This window comes from Zalophus californianus, chromosome 8 (genome assembly GCF_009762305.2).
Source record: "Zalophus californianus isolate mZalCal1 chromosome 8, mZalCal1.pri.v2, whole genome shotgun sequence".
Classification (NCBI taxonomy): Eukaryota; Metazoa; Chordata; class Mammalia; order Carnivora; family Otariidae; genus Zalophus; species Zalophus californianus.
In genome coordinates, this window is record NC_045602.1 from 126,686,017 (window position 1) to 126,709,708 (window position 23,692).

Consider the following 23,692-nt stretch of genomic DNA (forward strand, 5'->3'; position numbering starts at 1 on the left):
CATTCTCAGCAAGTAAGGAATTATGTGTCATCTCTGACCTCGGCTATTGTGCTTCCCGTAGTGTTTTTAGAAAGATCATTATAGATCTCTGTCATCGTTCCTTTTATTGCATCCATCATCTGAAAGATAAAAACAGAAACAATTTGGGTGATCACCTCCCTGAGGCTTTTCAAGAGGACAGACATCTAAAATCTAACATAAAGCAGGGGTTCTCAACAGGGGGCTATTCTGCCCCTCACAGGACATTTGGCATTTGTGGCTGTCGTGGCGGAAGCAGCAGGGGAGCAGGGGGAAGATGGCATCTACTGGGTGAAGGCCAAGGATGAGCTAAATTCCCTACAGCGCACAGAACAGCCACCACAACAAAGACTTCTCCAGGCCAATATGTCACCGGTGCTGAGGTTGAGGAACTGGTATAAACCAGGGGAGTAATGAATCACCTACAAATAAAGCTAGTTTCTGTAGCCACAGGCTCATCTGGAGGGTCAGGGCATTCATTCACTGCCTCTCCAGTTTGCTTCCCCTCTTCCTTTGCTTTAAGAATCTGAGCCCTGACGGCATCAGCAAGTTTGTGGCATCAGCTCAGGTCCCCGCAGCAAGCACCTAGTTATCTACTGACTGAATAGCGTCTGCAGGATGATTTCTCTCCTGCCTCCCACTTGCTGGCTGATCCCACGCCCGTATCACAGGAGAAAGAGGAGGGGACAGGAGACCAAACGAGGCCTCTAAGCATGGCCTGGTCACTGCCAAGTCTCCACTGTGTTTTGCAGTTTGCTCCAATCCTGCGAGAAGGCAAGACACAGACCACCCCTGTCTCTGACGCCCGAGATTTGCTCCCATCATCACCCTCTCTCTGAGCCGTGGTTCCTCCATACAGAAAACAAGGATAACTGCAGTACCCCAGGTAGGGTGTGCTCAAAGGCTGCGTGAGAAAGCCGTGTGAAGACTGTGGTCCAGGGCAGGTGTTCAGAAATACCTGTTTATCTTATCTCTACAGAAAAAAAATTCACACGAGGTTTAACTATGAAACTGCCAACCCCCAAAAATAGTAACCCCCAAATTCACCCCAAAATGGGAAGAAAATGAATACGATGTCTGGAGATTTCCACTCCTAATTTGTTTCGGGGGCCACACATGGACGCTGCCAGGAAAAACACTTTGTGTTTCATGCAGTCGCTCTACATAGGCTTTCCTGCCCCACTGCACCAACCATGTCAATTTAAAGTATTAAAACTAAATGGCTTTACAAGAAAACTTTAGAAAGCGGATGAAATTCAATACATTACTAATGCAATGGCTACATTCCATTTTAAAGAAATCATGGATTTGTGATTTGTGGACGGACTTTCACTCTTTCTTCCAAATATAGCAAAGGACGCAACATTACTAAAGAGCACCCTTCTGCCAAAACACACAAATCTGGGTCTTCGACTCCGGGTCACCTTGGAGACAGGAAAGTTCATCAGCTCCAAAAATATTTCACTGTGTTCATTTTCTTAACTGTAAAGACAATATCTATGAAGAAGTTCATCCCTCAATTTTGCTGTAAGAGCAAAAGGGGCAGCCAAAGGTAATGGAATAAAACTAATGCAAGAGCTCAGAAAATGGAATAAAACTAAATGCAATGGAGCTCACTCAGCGGGCATCAGTTTCCCCATCTGTAAATAGGCGGCTTGCACCAAATCAATGGAAGGTGGTATAAGGCTGGACTACAAGCAGAACAAGAGACTATTTAGACAATACCAGACACCTTCGTCAATCAGTAATGAAAACATGACCCCCCTTTTCCATTCTCCTGTAACTCTGCACATCCCATTAGGAAGAAAGTCTCAGTTCAGTGCCAGTATGTACCAAACACTTATATGACAATCTCTCTTTTTAACCAAAGGAACAAAGACTTGGGCTTCAAGTCGTGACAAGGAAGGTGATCTGACAATGTTAAGCTCAATTTTATTTTAGTTCTTCAACGAAGTCAATTTAAATAAAGTTAAATTTAACTTAAATAAAAATAGTACATCAATAACTCACTGGTGGACAGGTGAGACTAAAATCTTGCGAATGGCCATAAATGACTACACCTTGAATCCTGGCTGTTCTGACACTCAGTGCCTCTCTAACAATCCATGCGTTTTATTCAAAAGGAGGACAGACATAGTAAATGAGAGACAAAGTCATCCCCGAGACCAGTTCTGATTTTAGCTGGGGTGAGGGGGACACTGGGGAAGCAGGGGGATGTTAGGTAGGGTTGCTTAAAAAAGCCAAGTGCAAGAACAATGAGTTCATGGACACTGAACATCTGTCCAACATAATAATGCAACTCTTTATTAAAAGACTTCAAGAATTCGAGATCCAACTATTCCCAAACACTGTCACCCATTCTTTCTATAAACCTGAATAATTTACTCATCACTAATTAGTAATGTACTCATTTGTGAAGAGTAAATTATTACTACTGCTTGCTTAGTCATATACTAAATACTCTTCCAAGGTTATTACTCATTAACTACTATTAATAGCCACTGAGAGTAACAAGCCTGGTGAAGAGGCGTCAGGCACCCAAATGCATTCACTCGACAGCTCTGTGTCGACACCTACTGTGTGCTGGGCACATTTCTAGGCCCTGGAGGTAAGCCAAACAGACAAGATACTGCTCTCGCGGAGCTGACAGCCTGTGGTTATTCTGCTATGAAGCAGCATGTTGCATGGACACGCACAAAAACGCCAGAGCACTCTCACGGGACGGTGAGAAGAGCTGCAGGATGTATCCACCTGAATTCAACAATGAGCACAGAAACACCTGGCAAATTCAGAGAAAGAGGCTGCAGGAGAGAACACCCACAAATGAACCCACCAAGGGGATTCCGGCCACCATGCCCCCCGAGGGTGGGCGCGTCGGGAGGGAGGCCACTACTCCCTAGCCCATCTTGGTTCCTGGAAAGACTTACATGTGAGCGTCGTACCTTACACATCTCATGCTTACGATTCCGTCCCTTTGTTCCTTCCACGTGGCTTCTAGATGCAAACCAACCCCTTGGTCTGTTAGTTATTAACTGACGGAACAGTAACCTGTTCCAGCGCTTAAGGAAACCATCTCGATGAGTGCCCTGAATTCTGAAGGGTAATTCTGACGCCATGTCACTTTTCTGCTGTATACTGACTTTAGCATCAAAGCCCTCAGAATAAGATGCAGTGCATTCTAGATTTCTCTGCTTGGATCCAACCTTAGACCCAAATGGAAGAATGTGGGCTTGGAGAGCCTCAAGAAAAACAGGGTCTCCCCTCTGAAGCACCCTGGAAAGCCTGCAAGGTCAAGACCCTTCTGGCTCCCATCAGGAAGTGGGTCCTCTGAGCCCCCACCCCCACCCTCGGATGCTACTGGCACTCACTTTGCTAGTGTACTTGGCAATGTCTGCAGCGACGTCAGCAGAAGCGGTGGCGATGGGCAGGTCTGCGCTGACTGAGGATGCAAGGGTGCTCGTGGACCCTGAGCTGGTGACCAAGGGCGACGACTGAGTGCTGGTCACCAGGGTGATGGTAGAGGTGGATGGGCTCTGCGTGATCTCCTTCTGCTGCACAGCTGGGAAAGCAAAGCGTCCTGGTTACCCCACTGTCATGGGAAAGGCCCGACCCAGCACAAAGCTGTGCAGAGGGAGTGAAGTCCCTGACATACACCCTTTGAGCGTGTCTACGTTCAAGTGATAGACATTCTCCCCTTGACCAGACTCTGGCCAGGACCCTCTCAGCCTTTTCTGGGATGACGCCTCAAGCTTGGCCTGTAAAGCCTAGTGTAAACACTAACCTGGTTTCTGACAGCTCAAGGCCGCACCCCTAGGATGACCCCAGACCCCCCCCCCCAAAAGTGCCTACCTGAGAAAACAAGGCTGCCAAATGAATTTACTATTTGTTCCAGCCAATACCCTTTGGCCCCTGTCTCCCAGTCTCTATGGGAGGATAGGAGCCTAACTTCGAGAAGCATCAGCTAGCAACCCCACGTGGGTTTCACATGAACCAACCCCCCACTTCCCATTTTTTGTAAAATTTCATGTCCCTGACTCTACTGGAGTGCCCACTCAGCCCCTTCCCTACCCCCCCACTTTAAAACACCCAGTCAACTCTGTAGAAATTGGGACTGACGTCAGTTCATGCTGGACTTTTTTCTCCCTATCATAATAACATATACTGATTAAAACCAGTCCTTACCACTTTCACTAGTATCCAGCTTTGTTTGTCTTTGACCTAAGACAGTCTGGAAACTGAGAACCATACCATCAACGGGTCTCTTCTTGACAGCACCTACGTTCCCCTGGGGAAGCTCATAATTCTTACGGGGTACAGCCACAGAAAAAACTGGAACTCGTCATCCCAATCTCAAATATCCTAGGTTCACTCCTGCCCCACTAGCTCTTTAGATTCCAAGAGCACCGCAGCTGCACTCCCACCGAGCCTGACCAATCTGTCGGTCCTCCTTCCCCCAGTCTTCCAGGGGCTCTTTGGGGCTGTTCAAGACCTGGCTAACTTTCAACCCACAGCTGCAGCTCTTTACAGCTCTACTCACTAGGGCACACTCAGTATGTGAGAGTTTCAACCAAAGACCCCTACCCTCCAAGGATCTAGATGGTGGGCTTCCCTGCGGGACAAGATCAGCACCAGCGCTCACAACAGATGGACCGACGGGTACTCATCTGAGCAGCACCAGATCGAGCCACTTCAGCCACTGGTGCTTGATGCTGACTGTTCTTCTGGAGGTGGCTAATCCCTAGTGATTAAGGTACGCTTTGCTACCAACTCCTCACACTGTCTTCTTCCCGAAATAATGCCAAGAGGTTCACGGGTGGGCACAAGAAAACTTATACAAAGGTATTCACTGCAGCACTGCTTACAACAGAAAAAAACTGGGAGCAATCTAAATGCTCATCAGCAGGGGAATACTTGATTTAAATCAACTATGGAATACTATGCAGCAGTCCAAAAGAATAACATAGATAGAGCTATCATGTACTAACATGGATGAACCTCCAAAACATGCTGATGGGTGTAAAAAAAAAAAAAAAAAAAAAGGAAGAAGAAAAATAAAAAAGCAAGTATGGTACCATTTTTATGTTGTAAAAAAAGGAAAAAGAAAAAAAAAGTATTTGTATGGAGAGTCATATATACGTAAATATATATGCATACATGCATAAAAAAGGTTTCACGGTTAACAGTGGCCACTGAGAAAGGGTGAAGAATGAAATGGAAGTTCGGTCAAGACAACAGATTGCGGGGCAAATATTTTACCCCTTTCGAAGAAGCCTCTATGCATGTATCGTTTCTAACAACGGAGGGGGGAAAAAAATGAAAGTGAAAAAACAAGTCGCAAAACAATCTTTAAAAATAATGCCACATGGGATGCGCGAGGCCTTCAAGATAGGACGGCCACAAAACAAAAAGGAACTGAAAAAAAAAAAAGAAAAAGAAAGAAAACAATTCTGTCTCTCCTGTCGATGTGGCAAGAAGGGAGTGGGCGCCACGTTGAACAGAAGGGGGCATGGTACCTTTCACAGCCTGTCTGGTCTGATATCTCGTCCCCTGGGAAGACTGAGGCTGCTGGTTCTGCTGCTGGTTCTGCTGCTGGCGCTGTATCTTCTGCATGTGCCACTTTTGGGAAGACGTTTGAAACTTACTTGACGAGTTCCACACGACCCGCTGCACGGCCGGGGCAGTCTCCTTCGGTAAAAGCGGCCTCTGCTTTTTCACCGGGCTTCCCGTGGTGGTGGCGGCAGCAGCGGCAGTGGCGGTGGCGGCGGCGGTGGCCGGGGCCGCGACGGTGGACGTGGTGCTGGTGGTGGCCGTGACACCAGCCGTGGGAGTTTGGGAGGAGGAGCGGGTGAGGAGCGGAGTTTCAGGTGGGGACTGGTTGCCCGCTGTGGTGGATGGTGGAGCTTTACCTACAACTAAAGCCGATGCATGAAAACAAACAAACAAAAAGTGGAGATTGGACTCAGGCTGGCCCGCAGCGTCTGTCTACGCCAGTACATTCTGGGTCAAAGGGAGCAAGGCCAGCCACAAATGCCGAACTCAGTAGGGCAAGGATCCCCCAATGGAGGAGCACATCTCACCCTAGGCACAGAGGGTGCCATGCCTCTGCACATCTTCCTCAGAGTGTCGGCCTTTTCTTGTGAGCACTTGCCCACATCTGAGACTCCTATCAGGGCCTCTGGGGGAAATGGGGTGAACTAGACCCAGCCCCTGCCCTCAAGCTGCCCACCATCAAGTGGATGAACAAAATGACTGCACGTGGTTTGTTTTATAGTTAGAGCCAGGTAAGCACTTTGTGAAAGACCCAGCCAAAGTCGATCCAGAGATGAAGACAATCCCTTTGACTAGGGAACCTATAAAGCATGTACTCCCAAGAATCAGGTGACTTCCCAAAGGCCAGAGCACTGAACACCATGAAGTCACCCAGAAAGAAAGTCTCCCTTGACCTCTGACTCCCTCCGGGACAAAGTCCCAGTGTGCTGCTAATGGCCTTGACACCTAACACTAAAGGGAATTCGACCCCATGGCCAGAACCTTCCCAACACAATGGTATTGCTCTCTAAGTCAGGAGACTTGCGTTTGTTGCTATGGTTGTTGCTATTGTTGTTTTATTATTTTTTTTTATTTTAATTCCAATACAGTGAACACACAGTGTTCTATTTGTTGCAGGTGTACAATATCGTGATTCGACGATGCTTACGTATTACTGAGTGCTCACCATGGTTAGCACACGCCTTGCTTTTACTCTGACTGTATTCCCGCTCCCACCATTTACCACGCAATACGGTTTACCTCTTGTGCGGTGGTCAAATCTACATCTAAAATGAGCTTAATTCTTCTGTAAAGCGTAAATTGCTTTAAATAAAAACATAAAGTCAAGAATTACACAAGCAGGACTTGGGAATGGCCAAACTAGTGAACTGTGAATGACAGATTTGGAAAAGGCCGCCTCCCACAGTCGGTCTTCTGGGAGGGGGCGGGTGTGGCGGAGGGGTAGGACTTCAACAGGCAGACCTGAGAGTCTGGGGGAGTGAGAGCATCAGCCAAGACGTGTTTAGGAACAGGCAGCATTTCGGTCAGTGAGAGCAGGCAGCGAGGAGTGGCGGGAAGGCGGGTTAGAGCCAGAAGCACTGAGCAGCCCAGAAGGGGTGGCCCCATTGCGCTCGTCTGTAAAGGGGGGGGCAGGGGGTGTCAGGTATCACTGCAGAGGTCCCAGCCACCGGTGGGGTGGGTCTGCCGCCCCCCCCAGAGGATGCCCGTGGATCACACCCAAAACACGGGTACAAGTCAGCACCTACGTGGGAGACAGTGTACTTTGACATAAGTAACTTTGAAGGAGGATGATGTTTGTTCTTTTAGATTTATGTAACCTAGAAAAGACCTGACCTTGATTAGGCTAGGGAGGATTTTCAGTACACTGGGTTTTAGGAAGTCAAGGAGAATGGGGGGGGGGGCGGGGGGGGGGAAAGCTGACTTTCCTGACTCCAGTGCGGGGGAATTTTCTCGTTGGTCATCACATCTGCCTATAGCTCTCCTCTGCCCTCCTGCCCCTCTGGGTCCCCCCCAAGTTCACAGGCAAGGGCGCAGGTGGAGCTGGAAGGGGAGCTCTCCATGCAGTGAGAAGCCCTGCTCTTTCCCCAGGATGATATGACGCACCAGACACTGGATACAGCCCCTGCACCTTGCAGGTGGGGAGGGGGCTCTGAACCCAGGTTTTCTAGGAGCGGTTTACCAGGTGGTCCCCCGCTGGGGTTTCTAACCTGCAGAAGCACTTTACCTGCCTCCCTTTCCTCCCAGGTGACCAAAAAATATCCCGTTACTGTTGAGGACCAAGCCTAGCCCCTCTCCTCAGACAGTAGGTCCTCCTCTTTCTACTGATTTGCAGAAACAAACAGCTGGCTTCGCCGATGGGTTGCTGCTCTACAGTGGCCATGGCTGGCTCTCTGTTCCAAATAAAAACCTGGAGTGTGCAATCCAAAAAGATTCTAGGCCCGAGGCACCCTTTGGGGTTACTACTTAGACACTAAAATATTTTGATTTCTCGAAGATTCTAGCGGTTTATAGAAGGGAAAAAAAGAGGCCATAGGAAATTCCGTTTGTCCTAGAAATTTGGAATGTATAATCAAATCACCTGTGTAGCCCAGAAAAGGGGGATTCTCTTAAGGGCCACCATTCCAGAAGCCGCCCCTACTTATTAACCTACTGATTGTAGAGTCTGGTCACTGTCTAGTACCTAAAGGGCGGGCTTTCTAAGAGAAGGATGGAAATTACTGATGTTGTAAGGTAAGCACAGCAAGGTCTCTATGGAAGTTCTCTCTTTGCCTCGATTCTGAGATCACCAGCTAGAAAGCAGTTCTGCTACCTAAGGCTCCAAATTCTACACATAAGCTGCATTCCCAGCTGAAGGTGAACTGAAGGTCACCATGGCACACTGCAAAATGTCCTTCACTTAATAAACTTGTAAGTGAAAACACAACGTTGAAAAAAATGCTCTACTGCAGAGTCTGATAAAAAGCTGATACTTCAAGACTCAACCATCAGGGGGCTCTAGATTTAAGACTGGCAGGTGTTTGTCCCAATCCCTGGGACAATGCCCTATCCAAATTATGTTTTAGGATCATTTTCAGCTTGGGGCGCCTGGGTGGCTCAGTCGTTAGGCGTCTGCCTTCGGCTCAGGTCATGATCCCAAGGTCCTGGGATCTAGCCCCGCATCAGGCTCCCTGCTCCGTGGGAGGCCTGCTTCTCCCTCTCCCACTCCCCCTGCTTGTGTTCCCTCTCTTGCTGTGTCTTTCTCTGTCAAATGGATAAATAAAATCTTAAAAAAAAAAAATCATCTTCAGCTTAATTACACACACCACACACTTGGGGGTCTCCCAAACATATTTCCTTCAGACATCAGTGCAAGGAAGAGCTGTGTCTCAACTAGGATTTTTTTTTTTTTTTGAAAAATAGGAGATCCTTTAAGGGATTGTAATTCCTTTGTTGCTTTGACTACTAGGAAGCTCACAGCCAAAATGAAAGCCCAACTATGCTAACTCTGAAGGCTAGAACATATTTCTGTGCATAAACTTTCCCAGACCGCTTACTATTCTACTTTCATCTTTTACAGACTTTATTTACATTTTGTTTCATGGTCAGATATTCTTGTCAATCTGTTACAGATTCTTTCTGGAAGGGGAAGAGGCATAAAACCAATCCCTCCAAAGATATGTTCCAGAAAATAAGGAACAATGTAACTGTATCATTCATAGGAGCACTACCATCGCTGTACCCAAATATTCCCATAAACCTCATGGAATAAATGCTACTCCCCTATTGTTTTCTGCCACATCTGCCTCAAATCCCAATCCACAACCCATCATCCGATTTTTCAGAGGCCATCCGTAAATCTAAGGTGACCCGGGAATGGTGTGCTATTCTATCCTCCCTGCCCCACTCAACTGCTTCTCTTTCTCCCTGCACTGCACCAGAGACATTCCATCCTCTTCTGAAGAACTACAAGAATTCTCGCTCCCTAACAATTGAGGTTCCATAGCACCCCAGGTGGGCAAGGACAAAGAAGATTCTCAAGGCCCATCCCCGACTTGCTCTAAGCAGCCAGACTCAGAATCACATCTTACTCAAGAGTTTGGTTGAAAAGTCCGCTCCTGTCAACAGTTGGGCATGGTCAAAAAATCAAGCTTGACTATCCCTTCGGGTACTCACAGAGTACATAAAGTTTTCTGGCTATAACATCCAGTTTGTCCTTAGGCAGTGTTTTTCCTGGGCCCTCAATTGACTCTTCAATTATATCTTTCTTGGGCATGTTGGAATCCCTTCTTACCCACGTGCCAAAACCAACGGAAAATGTGCTGACTGCTTTGTCCATGGGAAGGACACCTTTCCCATCATGCACACTTTCCTTCTGGAGGAGATCTTGCCTCCCAGGGAACCAATGGCAATGTCAAGACAGCTCTCACAGCCACAACTGGGCAGATGCTCCTGGCATCCGGTGGGTAGAGGCCCAGGATGCTATTAAACATTCTCCAGTGCACAGGATATAAAGTATTACTCTGCACAAAACGTTAATAGTGTGTCAGTGAAACATATGTGGAGGAACACCAATTCAAGTGCCCACCATCCAACGCCTTCCCCATTTCTACAGCCCCAAGAAGCACTCGGCATCCTGGTACCACCTCCCCAAGTGGCCTCCTAATTCCAGTAAGAAAATGCACTGGGGAGGTGCCTGGGCAGCATGAAGGGAAGAAAGGGAGCTGAACTCCTCAAGATCTTTGAACTGAACTTTTTTGACAATATCAACCTTGTCACATGTCTAAACGTTGACAAACACTTTAGGAAAATGAGTGAGCCTCTTGGGAAAGCAGGTGCTTCGGCTAAAAATGACCTTGGTGCTAGAAACACCTACCGTTTTTTACTTTTTCTGCTTGGTGCTAGAAACACCTACCGTTTTTTACTTTTCTGGGACCAGAATCAACCACGTTGGGTACTAAGCAGATCAAAGGGGGGCAGGCCCCGGGGGAAGTCAGTCCTGGGCCTGATCAGTGACTTAGCTAGGTGACCCTGAGCCAATCAAAGCTCTGCTCTGGTGCCTCCCTTTGTGACGTCAAAGGGTCACGTAACTTCTGGAAATACAAATGCAAGGTGGCACTCTAAACCAAATCAAGAAACCGGAAACTGGTGCGATCACTTACCATCCTGCTTGGGAGATGTTTCTTTGGGTTCCTTCTTATTTTTACGACCCTCCCGCCCAGAATGGTCTTCTCCTAAATCTATGACAAGTTCACTTTCTGAATCGGAGTCCAGGCCCAAGTGTACTGTTGGGGAATCGGTCTCATCTTTCCCCTTCAGTTTATCCTTTGTGGGATGAGGGGAGGCTTTCGCTTTTTCTGAAAAGTCCTTCTCAGGCTGGGGGCTTGACTTTTCCTTGACCGAGCCCGGATCAGCTTTCTCGCTGGCTGGTGATGTGCTTTTCAGCTCCTCCTTAGTCTCCACAGGGTTGGCCAGTTTGGGCTTTTTTTTGACAGCCGACGGCTCTTTGTCCATCCGACCACCCTCTTTGTCTTCGGCGTCTTCTGGCTCATTCTTGGACTTCTGCTCATCGTCACTGATATACTCACTATCGCTACTATCAGACTTCTCAGAATCTTCCGAATCGCTGTGCTCTACGGCCGTGTAAACATCTTCTGAGATTTCATTTATGCCTAAATTCAAAGAGAAAACCCAGCATGTGGCGTAGTCACAAAATAAAGAGCAGGACCTAAAATGCAAACATTTTCCACGCCAAATGCTGGAATTAAAAAAAAAAAAAAAAAAAAAAAAAAAACATTTCAAATCCCATCACACTGGCCTGGTGGGGTTACCAGTGAGCTAGCTGCAGCTGACAAATGGAACTTGGGTTTGCAGAGGGTTTCAGTTACTGACCTTCAAAGATGACAAGGGACCAGACCACGTAAATTCTAAATGTATCGGAGCTACATCTTTGCATCACTGCTAACTAATTGGGATGCAGAGAGTGGGAGGGATTGAAGGGAACAACAGAGATGAGCGGTTAAAACGGATCCATTTTACAGATCAGAAAATAGAGGCCCAGAGAAATCACTTATCCTAGGACATAAAGAAAACCAAGACAGAGGGAAGGCCAGAACACTGGGCTGCTGACGGGCCACCAGCGCTGTTCCCACGAACTCCCAAAGCATTCAAGTCCTTGTCCCTTTGTGTCTGGGCCTCCAAGAAACAAGCCAAAGCCTTAAAGCAAAGATTGCCAGCTCACAGCCCACAAACCACATCTGGCCAGCACACACGTTATGTAGGAAGCAAGAGCTTGGCCCAGCAGGTATTTTGTTGTTTGTTTGTTTTTCACTTAGAACGACCATATTCCCCAATTCACAAGTCAGGAAATTTCACACAGAAATCAAGACAGCAGGCTTGTGTGGAAAGAGCAGAGGATGTGGCCACTCTGGGTTACAGGCCTGCAAGGCAGTGGCTGGCTAGAGCCATGAAGCCACTGGCTGCTTCCCTCAGGGACACACCATCTCTCCAGCTGACCTGGGCGCCCAGCCTTCCCTCCTGCTCCCTGAGCTGATGCAGAGGCGAGCCACCATTCTGTCTGCCCTGTTCTTCCACGGACAGCGGAGTCAAGAGCAAAGTCACATCTCTATCCAAAGCCAGACAAAATGACAACATAGCAGATGTTTCTCACTCTTTCTCTCTCTCTCTCTCTCTCTCTCTCTCTCTCTCTCTCACACACACACACACACACACACACAAATGGGCAAAAGCATATTCCATTTAACCCATTTATGTGTCCTGCTCCCAATAATGAGTGTCATCTGGCCACAGGTAAACAAGACTATACCCTAAAATGCTGAAATGAGAAAAACCCAATCTGTACTGTCTTCATTCTAGAGCCATGGCCCCCATGAGTGAGGTCACTGTCCTGACCCAGACACACTGAAAGGAAACCTGCAAACAGACAAAAACCATGAGCAGCCCAGCAAAATCATTATAGAATTATATGCCTCCACCAGGGCTCAATCCAAACCAGGAGAAGCCAAAATACAAAAACTCAGATCTGGTATAACTTCTGGGCCCCTAAGGCTTATGCCACGGTAGTTAACAGTGAGACACAAGTACAAATGTGACCACATTTGTGATAAAAAAGGCTTGGATACCAGAGCCCAAAGGACATGAATTCAAATCTTGCTCTTGCACTTTTATTCACTGCGTGACACTGAACTAGTGACCTAGCTCTCTGAGCTTCAGTTTCTTCATCTGCAAAATGGAACTGATAATGGTATCAACCTCCCAGGACAATTTATGCACCGTGCATAGTACAGTGCAAGGTATGCAGGAAACAGTCGGTAAACAGAAATATTAAAATTCTTATTAACGTTAATAATAAATCAAGGAGTTAGACCAGCTGCATGGAAGGACCCAAGGCGCATTATTTAAATGGCCTGCAAAATTTCAGCCATGCCATTCAAAGTCCTAACCAAACAGAAAATCCAATAAGAAACGCCTTCCTCTGGCCCCTCTGGATGACTCCTGACTACAGCTTACTCATCCCAAGGCCCATAGCACCCAGACACTGTAAACCTCACCCTGGTGTGGCTCTCTCTCCTGAGGCCAGCCATCCCCTACTTCTCTGCAAATACCCTCCTGGCTTTGTTTACTTAGTCAACGAATATTCCAGAGCATCTACTATGTACACAAGACCAAGTACCATGGAGAACATAAATGCTTATAAGGCAACCTCCCTGTCCTCTAGGAGCTTCCAGTCTAGCTTCCAGTCCAGAGGGAACCCCTCCCCCAACACAGAGACTGCTGATGCTTCCAAGCAGTACAGTGCCACAGGAGGCGGCAGATGGGGAGGGGAGGGCAACCAGAGGAGACTTCCTGGAGGAGGTGATGCCTGAGCTCAGCCTGAGGGAAAGGATTTAGGTAGGCAGTGTGAAGGCAGGCAGCACGGGGAAGAGGAAGGGAGGCAACAGGTATAGAAGCAGGACGCGTGTGCCGAGTGGGAAGGGCTCAGTCCGCAGCAGAAAAGTTTGTGTTGGACATGTGTGGAACACACTTGATCCTGACAGTAGGAACCTGACGTGCACGGACAGGGAGCATAGGGGCAAACTCAGGAGGATCCTTCCACTTTCAAACTCCCCTACCACCTGCACCTCAAGCCTGCAGGCTGCCACAACCAGAGAATAAGCTGGGTGGAATTCAAAGAACCCTTCAAGGGGCGCCTGGGTGGCTCAGTTGGTTAAGCATCTGCCTTTGGCTCGGATCATGATCTCAGGTTCCGGGGATCGAGCCCCGCATCGGGCTCCCTGCTCAGCAGGGAGTCGGCTTCTCCCTCGCCCTCTGCCCCGCGCCTGCACTTGTGATTTCTCTCCCTCAAATAATCTTAAACAAACAAACAAACAAAAAACCCACAAAGAACCCTTCTGAACCACTAACTAGCAAATCGGAAACATTCTGCCCAGAGTGGAGCTATACCTCAGTAGCACACACAAGGCCAAGGTCAAGCAGCTGCTAACAGCAGCTAAGGTCCAATTCTGGCTTCATCCAGGCCGTGACCCTACAAAGAGTTAACGGTGATGGTGGTGACAGTGCCTGGGCGAGCAAACCAAAGGACATACCTAATTGTGCTTTGCAACTCTCTATGGTCTTGTCAAGATTTAGCTGGAACCTGCTGCGGATCTGCCGCTTAGGCGAGATGAGAGGAACAGGCGCCGTCTGCTGCTGGACCGACTCGCTCAGCTCCTTCAGGTCCATCTCGGCCTTGCTCCGATCTGGAAGACATGGTCACCCCCTCATCAGGCAGGCGCTGGCCGGAGGAACAGGCAACGCTCACCACTTAGCTTCCTTCTCACAAACACGCGCTCTAGAACACGGCAGGGAGAGAAACCTCAAACCTTCTTACTGTTTGTCCCAACATCATCTGCTCGACGACGTGCTGATTTGGAGATAATAGCCCGAGAACACATTTGGCAGATTTACCCAGTCTGCTGAACAGTCGCCTGGGTGGCTTTCAATATTTAAAATGCACAATCCCAGCCAGATGGTTGTCTGTGGAACTCCGCGTCATTAGGGAGCTCGAAAGCCGAAGGTTACAGTAATATATTCAATCTCAGTATCAGCAGATAAAGTCACACCGAGTCTGGCCAGAGTGTGCTTTTTAACTCCAGGCCCAGATCAGAGAGGGCTTGTACCCAAGAGACGCTGAGCGCCTCCCCGCCACAAGGCCACCCCGGAGCGCACACACATAACTGGAGGTCCGATTCCTCATTTACCACAGACTTCACTTTTCGTTCCTAGTCGACCCGAGACTGGAGCTCAAGTCAGAAAAGGATGGCGAATGCCAGAGAGGCAGACCTCCTCCTTTTGGTCCAGGCATCCATCTGAAGACAGGTGAACAGATTAGCCCTGGATATTCAACCTGTGTCTTCTCACTCAGATACACTGCAAGCTCCTCGCCCTCGTCCCAGGCAAAGGGCTCTGACGGAGGACTCAGGGCCAAGGGTCCGGCCACCCTCCCCACTTCGACCATGGGCTCCTTATATGACCAACTAGATCAGATTCCAAGGGTCTGTGAGCTTGCATTGCTTGAATTCCTTCCCCACCTCCTCTAGTACCCCCTGAAACAGGAGAAAGGCATAAAACGAAGGTGTCTGCACAGTCCCAGAATGCAATGAGACTTCACAGGCAGGGACCACTTTCAGCCACCCTGCCTGCCATCCTCTGGCGTGCCCCCTCCCTCTCCAACCGAACCCAAGCAGAAAATGCGGGCACATGCCCTGCCCTGGCCGATCCCAGAAACACAGCTGGAAAGCGTGTGGCATCCATCAAGGACAAAGATGAGAAGCCACTTCTGAGCCTGCTGCCCTCACCTGGGAGCTCACTCTCAGACGTCCCCCATCTCCCTGCTACCCCACCCCAAGTGCCACCTCCAACCAGCAGGCTGTGCAAGAGGCCCAAGGTATAGTCTGAGGGCTGGACTATGAAGGCTGCTCAAAACCTTCACTCTCTTCTCGTTTCCATTTTCCAACATGACCCATGCACCTGCCCCTTCACCCAGGAACAGGGCAGTCTCTCACCCTGCATACCTACAGATTTGTTCCTTTATTTTTTTTTTTAAAGATTGTATTTATTCTTTGACAGAGAGATAGAGAGAGAGCACAAGTAGGCAAAGAGGCAGGCAGAGGGAGAGGGAGGAGCAGACTCTCCACTGAGCAGGGAGTCCGACGTGGGGCTCAATCCCAGGACCCTGGGATCATGACCCGAGCCGAAGGCAGCCGCTTAACTGACTGAGCCACCCAGGCACCCCAGATTTGTTCCTTTAAAGCGACTGGAGGGAGGCAGCCTCCCAAGAGCCCCACCCGGCCCACTCACAGCTAACCAGAGCAAGGAACGGCTCCACGATGACTTATCACCGTAATGAGGTCCCCACCAAGGTAAGATTAGGAAGGGCCCTTTACCAAAAACATACTCGGGGGGGGGGGGGGCAGCCCTCAGGGAGATTCTGGGTGTGAGTTGCTTACAGCAAGCAAATACCATCCTTGTCCTGCGAGAAAGGTCTCAAGGCTCTAAAATCATATCCACCTGGGAGTGTGTGTGTCCATGTGCGTGAGCATCCGTGTGCGTATGTGTGTACAGGACCGGACATGCTCACAGAGAGGATGGGGTAAAGGCACAGGCACTTGGAAGGGGGAAAGAATCTTCATGCAAATTTACCCGAGAAGCACCTTACAAAGAGAACACACGGAGTCAAACAGTAATAAAACAGCAAGGTGGAAACGGAGGAGGAAGAGGGCCAGGAAAACTGCAAGAAAACAGAAGCGTCCAATTCAAGAGCAGGACGAGAAGGACTTGAGGTCTCAACAGTTAAGACGCGGACGTGACAGGAAAGGGGGGAAGGACAGGAAGCCTGTCTCATGACTTCCGCTTTCAGAAATGAGAAAGCGGGCTGGATTCCTAAGGGAAAAGGCAGCCTTTTAAGTACAAAGTTGTCAAAGAAGTATCTCACAAAACCACTTTCCATTGGTGTCCTCAATAATGTTCCACACAGCAGTTACCAAAAAAAAACACCATCTACTCTACCAGGACTCAACAAACTTTCTGTAAAACACCAGAGAGTAAACTGGGCTCTGCAGGCCATATAGGCTCTGATGCCAAAGTGGCCATAAATAATATGTAAACAAATTGATGACACTGTGTTCCAATAAAACTTTATTTACAAAAAGAGGTGGGGGGCTAGATTTGGTCCAAAGGCCATAAAATTTACCATCCCCATTTCTAATGCACCGACTGCTCATCTTGGCTGCACAATGAAATCACCTATAGAGCTTTAAAAAAAAAAAAAAAAAACCCCAATGCCTTGGTCCCCCTCCCAGAGAAAGTGAATTAAATGGCCTAAGAGAAGGTCTGGACACTGGCCCTTTAAAGTACCCCTGACAGGGGCGCCTGGGTGGCTCAGTTGGTTGGGTGGCTGCCTTTGGCTCAGGTCATGATCCCAGAGTCCTGGGATCGAACCCCCATTTCGGGCTCCCTGCTCAGCGGGGAGCCCGCTTCTCCCTCTCCCACTCCCCCTGCTTGTGTTCCCTCTCTCGCTGTGTCTCTGTCTCTGTCAAATACATAAATAAATAAATAAAATCTTTGGGAAAATAAATAAATAAATAAAGTGCCCCTGAAAGGCTGCCAGGCTGGCTCGGTCGGTTGAGCATGTGACTCTTGATCTCAGGGTCATGAGTTCAAGCCTCCCATTGGGCATGAAGCCTACTTAAAAAAAAATAGTAAGATAAAAAAAAAAGTACCCAAGATGATTCTAACTGGCAGCTAAGGCTGAGAAACCCTGTATTAGTCCCATCTTCTATGTGAGTAAAAAAAACTCCTCCTGGGGCGCCTGGATGGCTCAGTCAGTTAAGGCTCAGGTCATGATCTCAGGGTTGTGAGATCGAGCCCCAAGTCAGGCTCCATGTTCAACAGGGACTCTGCTGCTCTCCTCCTTCCTCTCCCCCTCCCCACCGCTCATGCGCATAAATCTTTAAGAAAAACAAAAAAAGAAAACTTCTCCTGATTTGCCTTAACTTTTGTATATCTGTGTTAACCTTCTAAACCTAGGGTTCATTAAGAGAGACCTACACCTCGCCAGAATACTCCTGTTTATGTGCGTAACTATGTGTCTAACAGTAAATGCGATCTCTTAACTTTAGCTTAAAAAGGCTGAACTCTGAAATACTCATAATCAAGAGGAATGAAAAGAAGGTTAAAGCACCTCATTTTACAGTTAGGGTTTCTCCGGTCAATAAGCTACATTAATGTTTATTCTAACAAGAAACCACCAGAAGCCAGGAGGGGGCTGGGATCAGGTCCCTGGGAGCAGACCTTCAGGAGTTTAGCCAAATCTAATTAACTTTCTCTAATTTTCAGCTGCGTTTTGAGTTTCCCTCTCCTCCACAGGGAGGAAAGAAGAGCTTCTTTCTCGTTTAGCTAATAGTGGCTTATCGGGACTACTTCTACCCTTGCCCTTCTATATCAGGAATATTTTCAGAATCCACCTTTGCTGCCAACATTTTGAACTTTTCTGCTGATATTAAGACAGCTTAGGCTATAAATGGAAACCAGGGAGGAAAAAAAATACCAACGCTAGAGAAAGAGACACGATCTTACATTTCTGGTGGGAGCATAAATCAGAAGCATCCCTTTAGAGGGCAATTTGGCAGTATCTCTCAAAACGTCAACCACACACGGTCTCTGACCAGAGATTCTACTTCTAGGAACTCATCCTACAGCTACGCTCCCACAAGGGCCAAAAGGGTCTTCACTGCAGCTGTTTTCAACAGCAAAACAACCTAGAGCCAACACAGAAGGTGCCCAGGTAAATAAGTCAACACTTCATCTTGAAGTGCAACAAAATACGGCTGCTACAATAAAACCGTAGCAGACCTTTATGTGCTGTTCTGGAAAAGCCAACCTGTTTAGTGAAAACGAAGGTAACAACTGACAGAACACGTTAGCATTGGTGTGGGGAGAAAAGAAGGAAATGGAGCACAGATCTGAATATTTGTGTTCTTGGGGTGTCTCGATGTTGGCACTATTGGTATTTGGGGCTGGATAAGTCTTTGGGGGGATGGGTAAGGAGGTGGGAGGCTGGGGGCTGTCCTGTGCATTGTAGGACGGTCAGCGCTTTGCTGGCCTCTACCCACCGGGTGCCAGCAGCACCCGTATCCCAGTTGTGACATAAAAATGTCTCTAGGGGCACGCCCGGCTGGCTCTGTCGGTGGAGCGTGCCGCTCTTGATCTCCACACCCCACACTGGGTGTGGAGATTACTTAAAAATAACTTCTCCAGGGGCGCCTGGGTGGCTCAGTTGTTAAGCGTCTGAGGGTCCAGGGTCCTGGGATTGAGCCCCACATCGGGGTCCCCGCTCCGCAGGAAGCCTGCTTCTCCCTCTCCCACTCCCCCTGCTTGTGTTCCCTCTCTCGCTCTCTCTCTCTCTGTCAAATAAATAAATAAAATCTTTAAAAATAATAATAATATGGGCACCTGGGTGGCTCAGTCGTTAAGCGTCTGCCTTCGGCTCAGGTCATGATCCCAGGGTCCTGGGATCGAGTCCCGCATCGGGCTCCCTGCTCTTTGGGAGCCTGCTTCTCCCTCTGCTTCTCTCTCTCGCTCTCTCTGTCTGTCATGAATAAATAAAATCTTTGAAAAAAATAAAATAAAATAAATAAAAATAATAATAATAATAATAGTATCTCCAGACACTCCCAAACAAAAATCACCCAGGTTGAAAACTCCTGGTGTATATATAGAGGAGCTCTCCCAGAAACTAAAGAGAGGTAACCATGGTCATTTGTTGGGAGGGGCACAGAGACAGGTGATCAGAGGTTATGGACAGGCTGGCTTTTCATTAAACATCTTTCTGTCCTTTGAAATTTCTCTTACCACGTGCCTTCATGACTCATAATAAACTTTTCAAGAAAATATAAGCATGTATTTTTCAATTAAAAAAAAAAGGAGATTTCTTGGAGTGCCTGGGTGGCTCAGTTGGTTAATTGTCCCACTCCTGATTTTGGCTCAGGTCATGATCTCAGGGTCATGATATCAAGCCGCGCATGAGGCTCTGGGGCTGCTTGGGATTCTCCTTCTCCCTTTCCCTCTGCATACCCCCCAAACTACCCCCTCTCGCAAGCTCCCTCTCTCAAGGGGAAAAAAGAAAAAAAAAAAAAAAGAAATAGATTTCCTTTGTTCAAAAGCTGCTGGGTGACTATAATGGGTGGACTTCCTGGAGCTACAAAATGGTGGCTCCTTCGAGGAAACAATAATCCTCCAGACCAGAGACCCTGGCAAATATCTCTTATCAATCAAAGCCAAGCAGAGATCTTCCTCACTTCACCCACTGGGGGGGGAAAAAAAAAAATCAAGGCAGCCTGTGGGAAGCCTGGGCCTCCAGTGTTGCATCCAGGCTCTCAAAGGACGCCTGACTTCAAGGTATCACTTTATCCAGAGAAAGAAAGGAGACCTCCCATCAGTGACAGCAAAGGAATAAACATGCAGCAACGCTGTGGGTCTGACAACTTCACATTGCTGTCCGCATCTCTGACTGAGCATCCAGACACGTTTGTGTCACCAACAGGATCACTGAACTGCTGTGTTTGTTCAGCCCAAAGCAAACACCCTGTGTGTTAAGAGAAGATGAGATTCCCAGAGAAGCAAACGGTAGTCTAGAAGAAAACAATCAGGCCTTCCTTCTCTCGTTCTTATTCATGACTTATTTTCCATACAGTCACAGAAAGGGGCTGTAACCATCCACCAGGCTTCGGCTCCTTGTTTTAGAGCAGACAGGAGGCCTGAGACAGCAAGTGAGGGGCCTGTACATTAGCAAGCAGGGAGAAAACAGTCTCTGTAAAAGCTTTCCCCTTTGTCATGTGCCACAATTAACTCTAAGAATCACAAATCCAACAGATGTCCCACTGGGCTGGGTTTTTGTATTTTGGGTTGGATTTATTTGTTTTGCCCAAAAAAGAGTTTTCATTTTTTAATGCAACTGATTGCCGACTTTTAAAAACGAGGAGAGTTCATATAAAAATCTGCATTTCTGTGTTCAGAGTCTGACAACACAGGTTCAACTAACTTGGGGGAGCTGCATCCTTCAGAAAACCAATCTGTCCTCCACGGGATTGCCTGTTCAAAATCGTCACCTCACCCCCTGACCCCTACAGCTAGGCCAACTTACCCAAGGGCATGAGAGGCAGTGTCCAGGGCCCACCAGCATCCAAACACGGCCCCATCTTGCAGCGTGTCGGCTCACATATCATGGCTAAGAGCATAAACTACAAGGCAGACAGGCCTGAGTCCACAAGGCCAAACGTGACCGCAGACCACAGGTGATCCTGGCTGGGCAGGTTAACTGCTTCTCTGTGCCGTTTCTTTTTTTTTTTTTTTTTTTTAAAGATTTTATTTATATGACAGAGGGAGACACAGCGAGAGAGGGAACACAAGCAGGGGGAGTCGGAGAGGGAGAAGCAGGCTTCCCGCCAAGCAGAGAGCCCGATTCAGGGCTCAATCCCATGACCCTGGGACCATGACCTGAGCTGAAGGCAGATGCTTAACAACTGAGCCACCCAGGCGCCCCCGCCCCAGTTTCTTCTACCTCACTGAAATGGGGCTATTATCTACCTTGAAGGCTGTTGTATTTTTTTAATAGTTTTAATTTACAGAGAGTGAAATCTGGGGGGAAATACAGTTGTAGGAGTTTTAACACCCGCATATAGGTATGTGTAACCACCACCACACACAGAACGCAGAACAATGTCAAAGGCCAAAGAATCCCTCTGTAGTTTGTAGTCAAACCCTCCCCCACCCCAACATCCCCCACAATCACTCCCGGTTTCCATCTCTCTAATTTTGTCTTTTCCAGTTTTTTGTTTTTGTTTTTGTTTTGATGAAATACCGTTTTGTTAGATATAATAGTGTTGTCAGCATCCCCAGCGCGGTCTCATTTCTGTCTGCTCAAAGTAGTTACGTGGATGCCAGACGTAAAAAAAAGCCCCATGGGGTGCCTGGGTGGCTCAGTCGGTTAAGTGTCTGACTCTTGATCTCAGCTCAGGTCTTGATCTCAGGGTCATGAGTTCAAGCCCTCCACTGGGCTCCACGCTGGGTGTGGAGCCTACTTAAAAAGGAAAAACAAAAAAAAAGAAATCCCATATAAAGCACCTGCCCCATCCCCAGACAAGCTCTTGAGGATTATTTAGAACTTCCCTCCACTGTCTGATCCTTCTACCCAGCCACGACAGTTTTCACTGGTCCCTCTCTGATCCTCTTCCTGTTAGGTAACTGAAATGCCAGCCCAATGCTTTCGTTCCTACTGACAAGGCGTGTGTCCTGGAATGGAAGAAGCTGGAGAGGGGGACACTTCTGCATACGAGAGCCTCGGGTCCCACACAACGGGAAGAAATCCTTCACTGCCACCACAGGTAAGCCAAACCAAAAGACCCCCCAACCATCACAAGGATGTCCAAGACTGCCTGGCTTAGGGAAGGAGCTATTCTTACCACACGACTGGCAGAGAAGAAACATGACCATGAGAACTGCCTCTGCACAGTGTTCCTTTTTGGGGTGTGGAGGTGGAGGGAGGGTATGAGAAAGCTCACCACACTGCTGAGATCAAGGACCAATCCCCAAGGGAGCAAACGGGGCCCCTTTTGTGCAAATGAGCAATTCGCACCAGCCAATCTGAGCTGGGGCCCCAAAAGTTACCACTCTGCCTGCTGGACCACATCCAAGCTGCACTAAGGTGGGAGCCAGGATGAGCCAGGCTCTGGGCTCCGTGGAGACAAGGGCCTCCTCCAGCCCTGCCGCCTGCTGGCTCCCCTGCAGACCTCCGTCTCTCCGTCTGGAAGGGCACTGCAGGACAAGATCAACCTGGAGAGTACCGGCCTCCAGAGGCTGTGAATTCACACGTGAGCATCACTCCGCACAGGGGGCGGCCCCTCCCTCCCTTCCTAAAACCCTGCATTCGCGAGCCTCCCTTCCCAGCTGTGACAACCAAAAATGTCTCCAGATATTGCCAAGTGTCCCCTGGAGGGGAATGAGGGAACTGTCCCAGGGGAAGAACAGGTGACAGGCTATTTTCAACACGGCACTCAGCGTGGTCCTTCTAAAATGCTCAGTTCATATCCCTCCACTGCTCCAACAGCTCCGCCCCACGGCCCGCCCCACGGTCCGCCCCACGGTCCGCCCCAGGGTCCGCCCCAGGGTCCCAGGGCTGACGGACCTCAGCTACTCAACTTTTCCCCTTTACCCACTGGGACAGGCCACCTGGGCCTCCCTGTCATTCCTACAGCACAGAGTTCATCCCTTACCCCAAGGCCTGTAAATCTCTAGTTCCTCCTACAACGTTTTCCTCCCCCAATACAGGGATGGCTGGTTTTTCTTGTCAGGCAAATCTACGTTTAAATACTACCTCACAGAGGCCTTCCCTAAACACAGCCTCTTCCAAACCACCCCCATCCTGCGTATCTCTCTCCTTATCATGTCAGCACACTCTACCTTCTCTCACGGGGTGAACTGTCTTGTTTCTTTACCTTATTTGTTTCTCACTCTCTAGAACCAAGCTCTGCATAAGAGCAGGGCCCTTGCTCACCACTCCCTGCCCCGTGCCTGAAATAGCACACAGCATGTAATAGATGCTCAATAAAAATCAAAGATCATGATGGAATGAATCAATAAAATAACTTCACAAATGGATATTTCGCATTTCTGGTGATAATTTTTCTGAAGACTTTTGCCAAAGGTAGTGCTTCAAAAAAAAAAAAAAAAAAAACAAATGAGGGGCGCCTGGGTGGTTCAGTTGGTTAAGCATCTGCCTTCGGCTCAGGTCATGGTCTCAGGGTCCTGGGACTGAGTCCCACGTCGGGCTCCCCACTCAGCGGGGAGTCTGCTTCTCCCTTTCCCTCTACCCCTCCCTCCCCAGTTGTGCTTACTCTCTCTCTCTCTCTCTCTCTCTCTCTCTGAATAAATAAAATCTTTTAAAAATAAATAAATTAAAAATTAAAAAACCAAAAGAACTCCAATGGTGGGAAAATACAACCTACTAAGTCAGGGATAAAGACCAGCATTTTTTTAAAAAATTAGGAGAGAATTAAGAAAACAATATATCAAAATATACTGCACATAAAGT

General features: G+C 48.2%; 1 protein-coding gene across 18 annotated transcripts in view; it reads right to left on the bottom strand.

Annotated features, from left to right (window-relative positions):
- ZMYND8 (zinc finger MYND-type containing 8) overlaps positions 1-23,692 on the bottom strand; it is a 139,127-nt gene that overhangs the window by 18,079 nt on the left and 97,356 nt on the right. For 12 of the 18 annotated variants that reach the window (XM_027621964.1, XM_027621954.1, XM_027621955.1 and 9 more), the window contains 5 exons: positions 14,151-14,303; positions 10,707-11,216; positions 5,532-5,930; positions 3,387-3,577; positions 39-119 (listed from right to left, as the gene is read on the bottom strand). In XM_027621964.1, coding sequence (XP_027477765.1) covers positions 39-119; positions 3,387-3,577; positions 5,532-5,930; positions 10,707-11,216; positions 14,151-14,303 — 1,334 coding nt within the window. The remainder of the gene's footprint in view (positions 1-38; positions 120-3,386; positions 3,578-5,531; positions 5,931-10,706; positions 11,217-14,150; positions 14,304-23,692) is intronic. The other 6 variants (XM_027621963.1, XM_027621971.1, XM_027621969.1 and 3 more) reach the window with 1 other exon arrangement.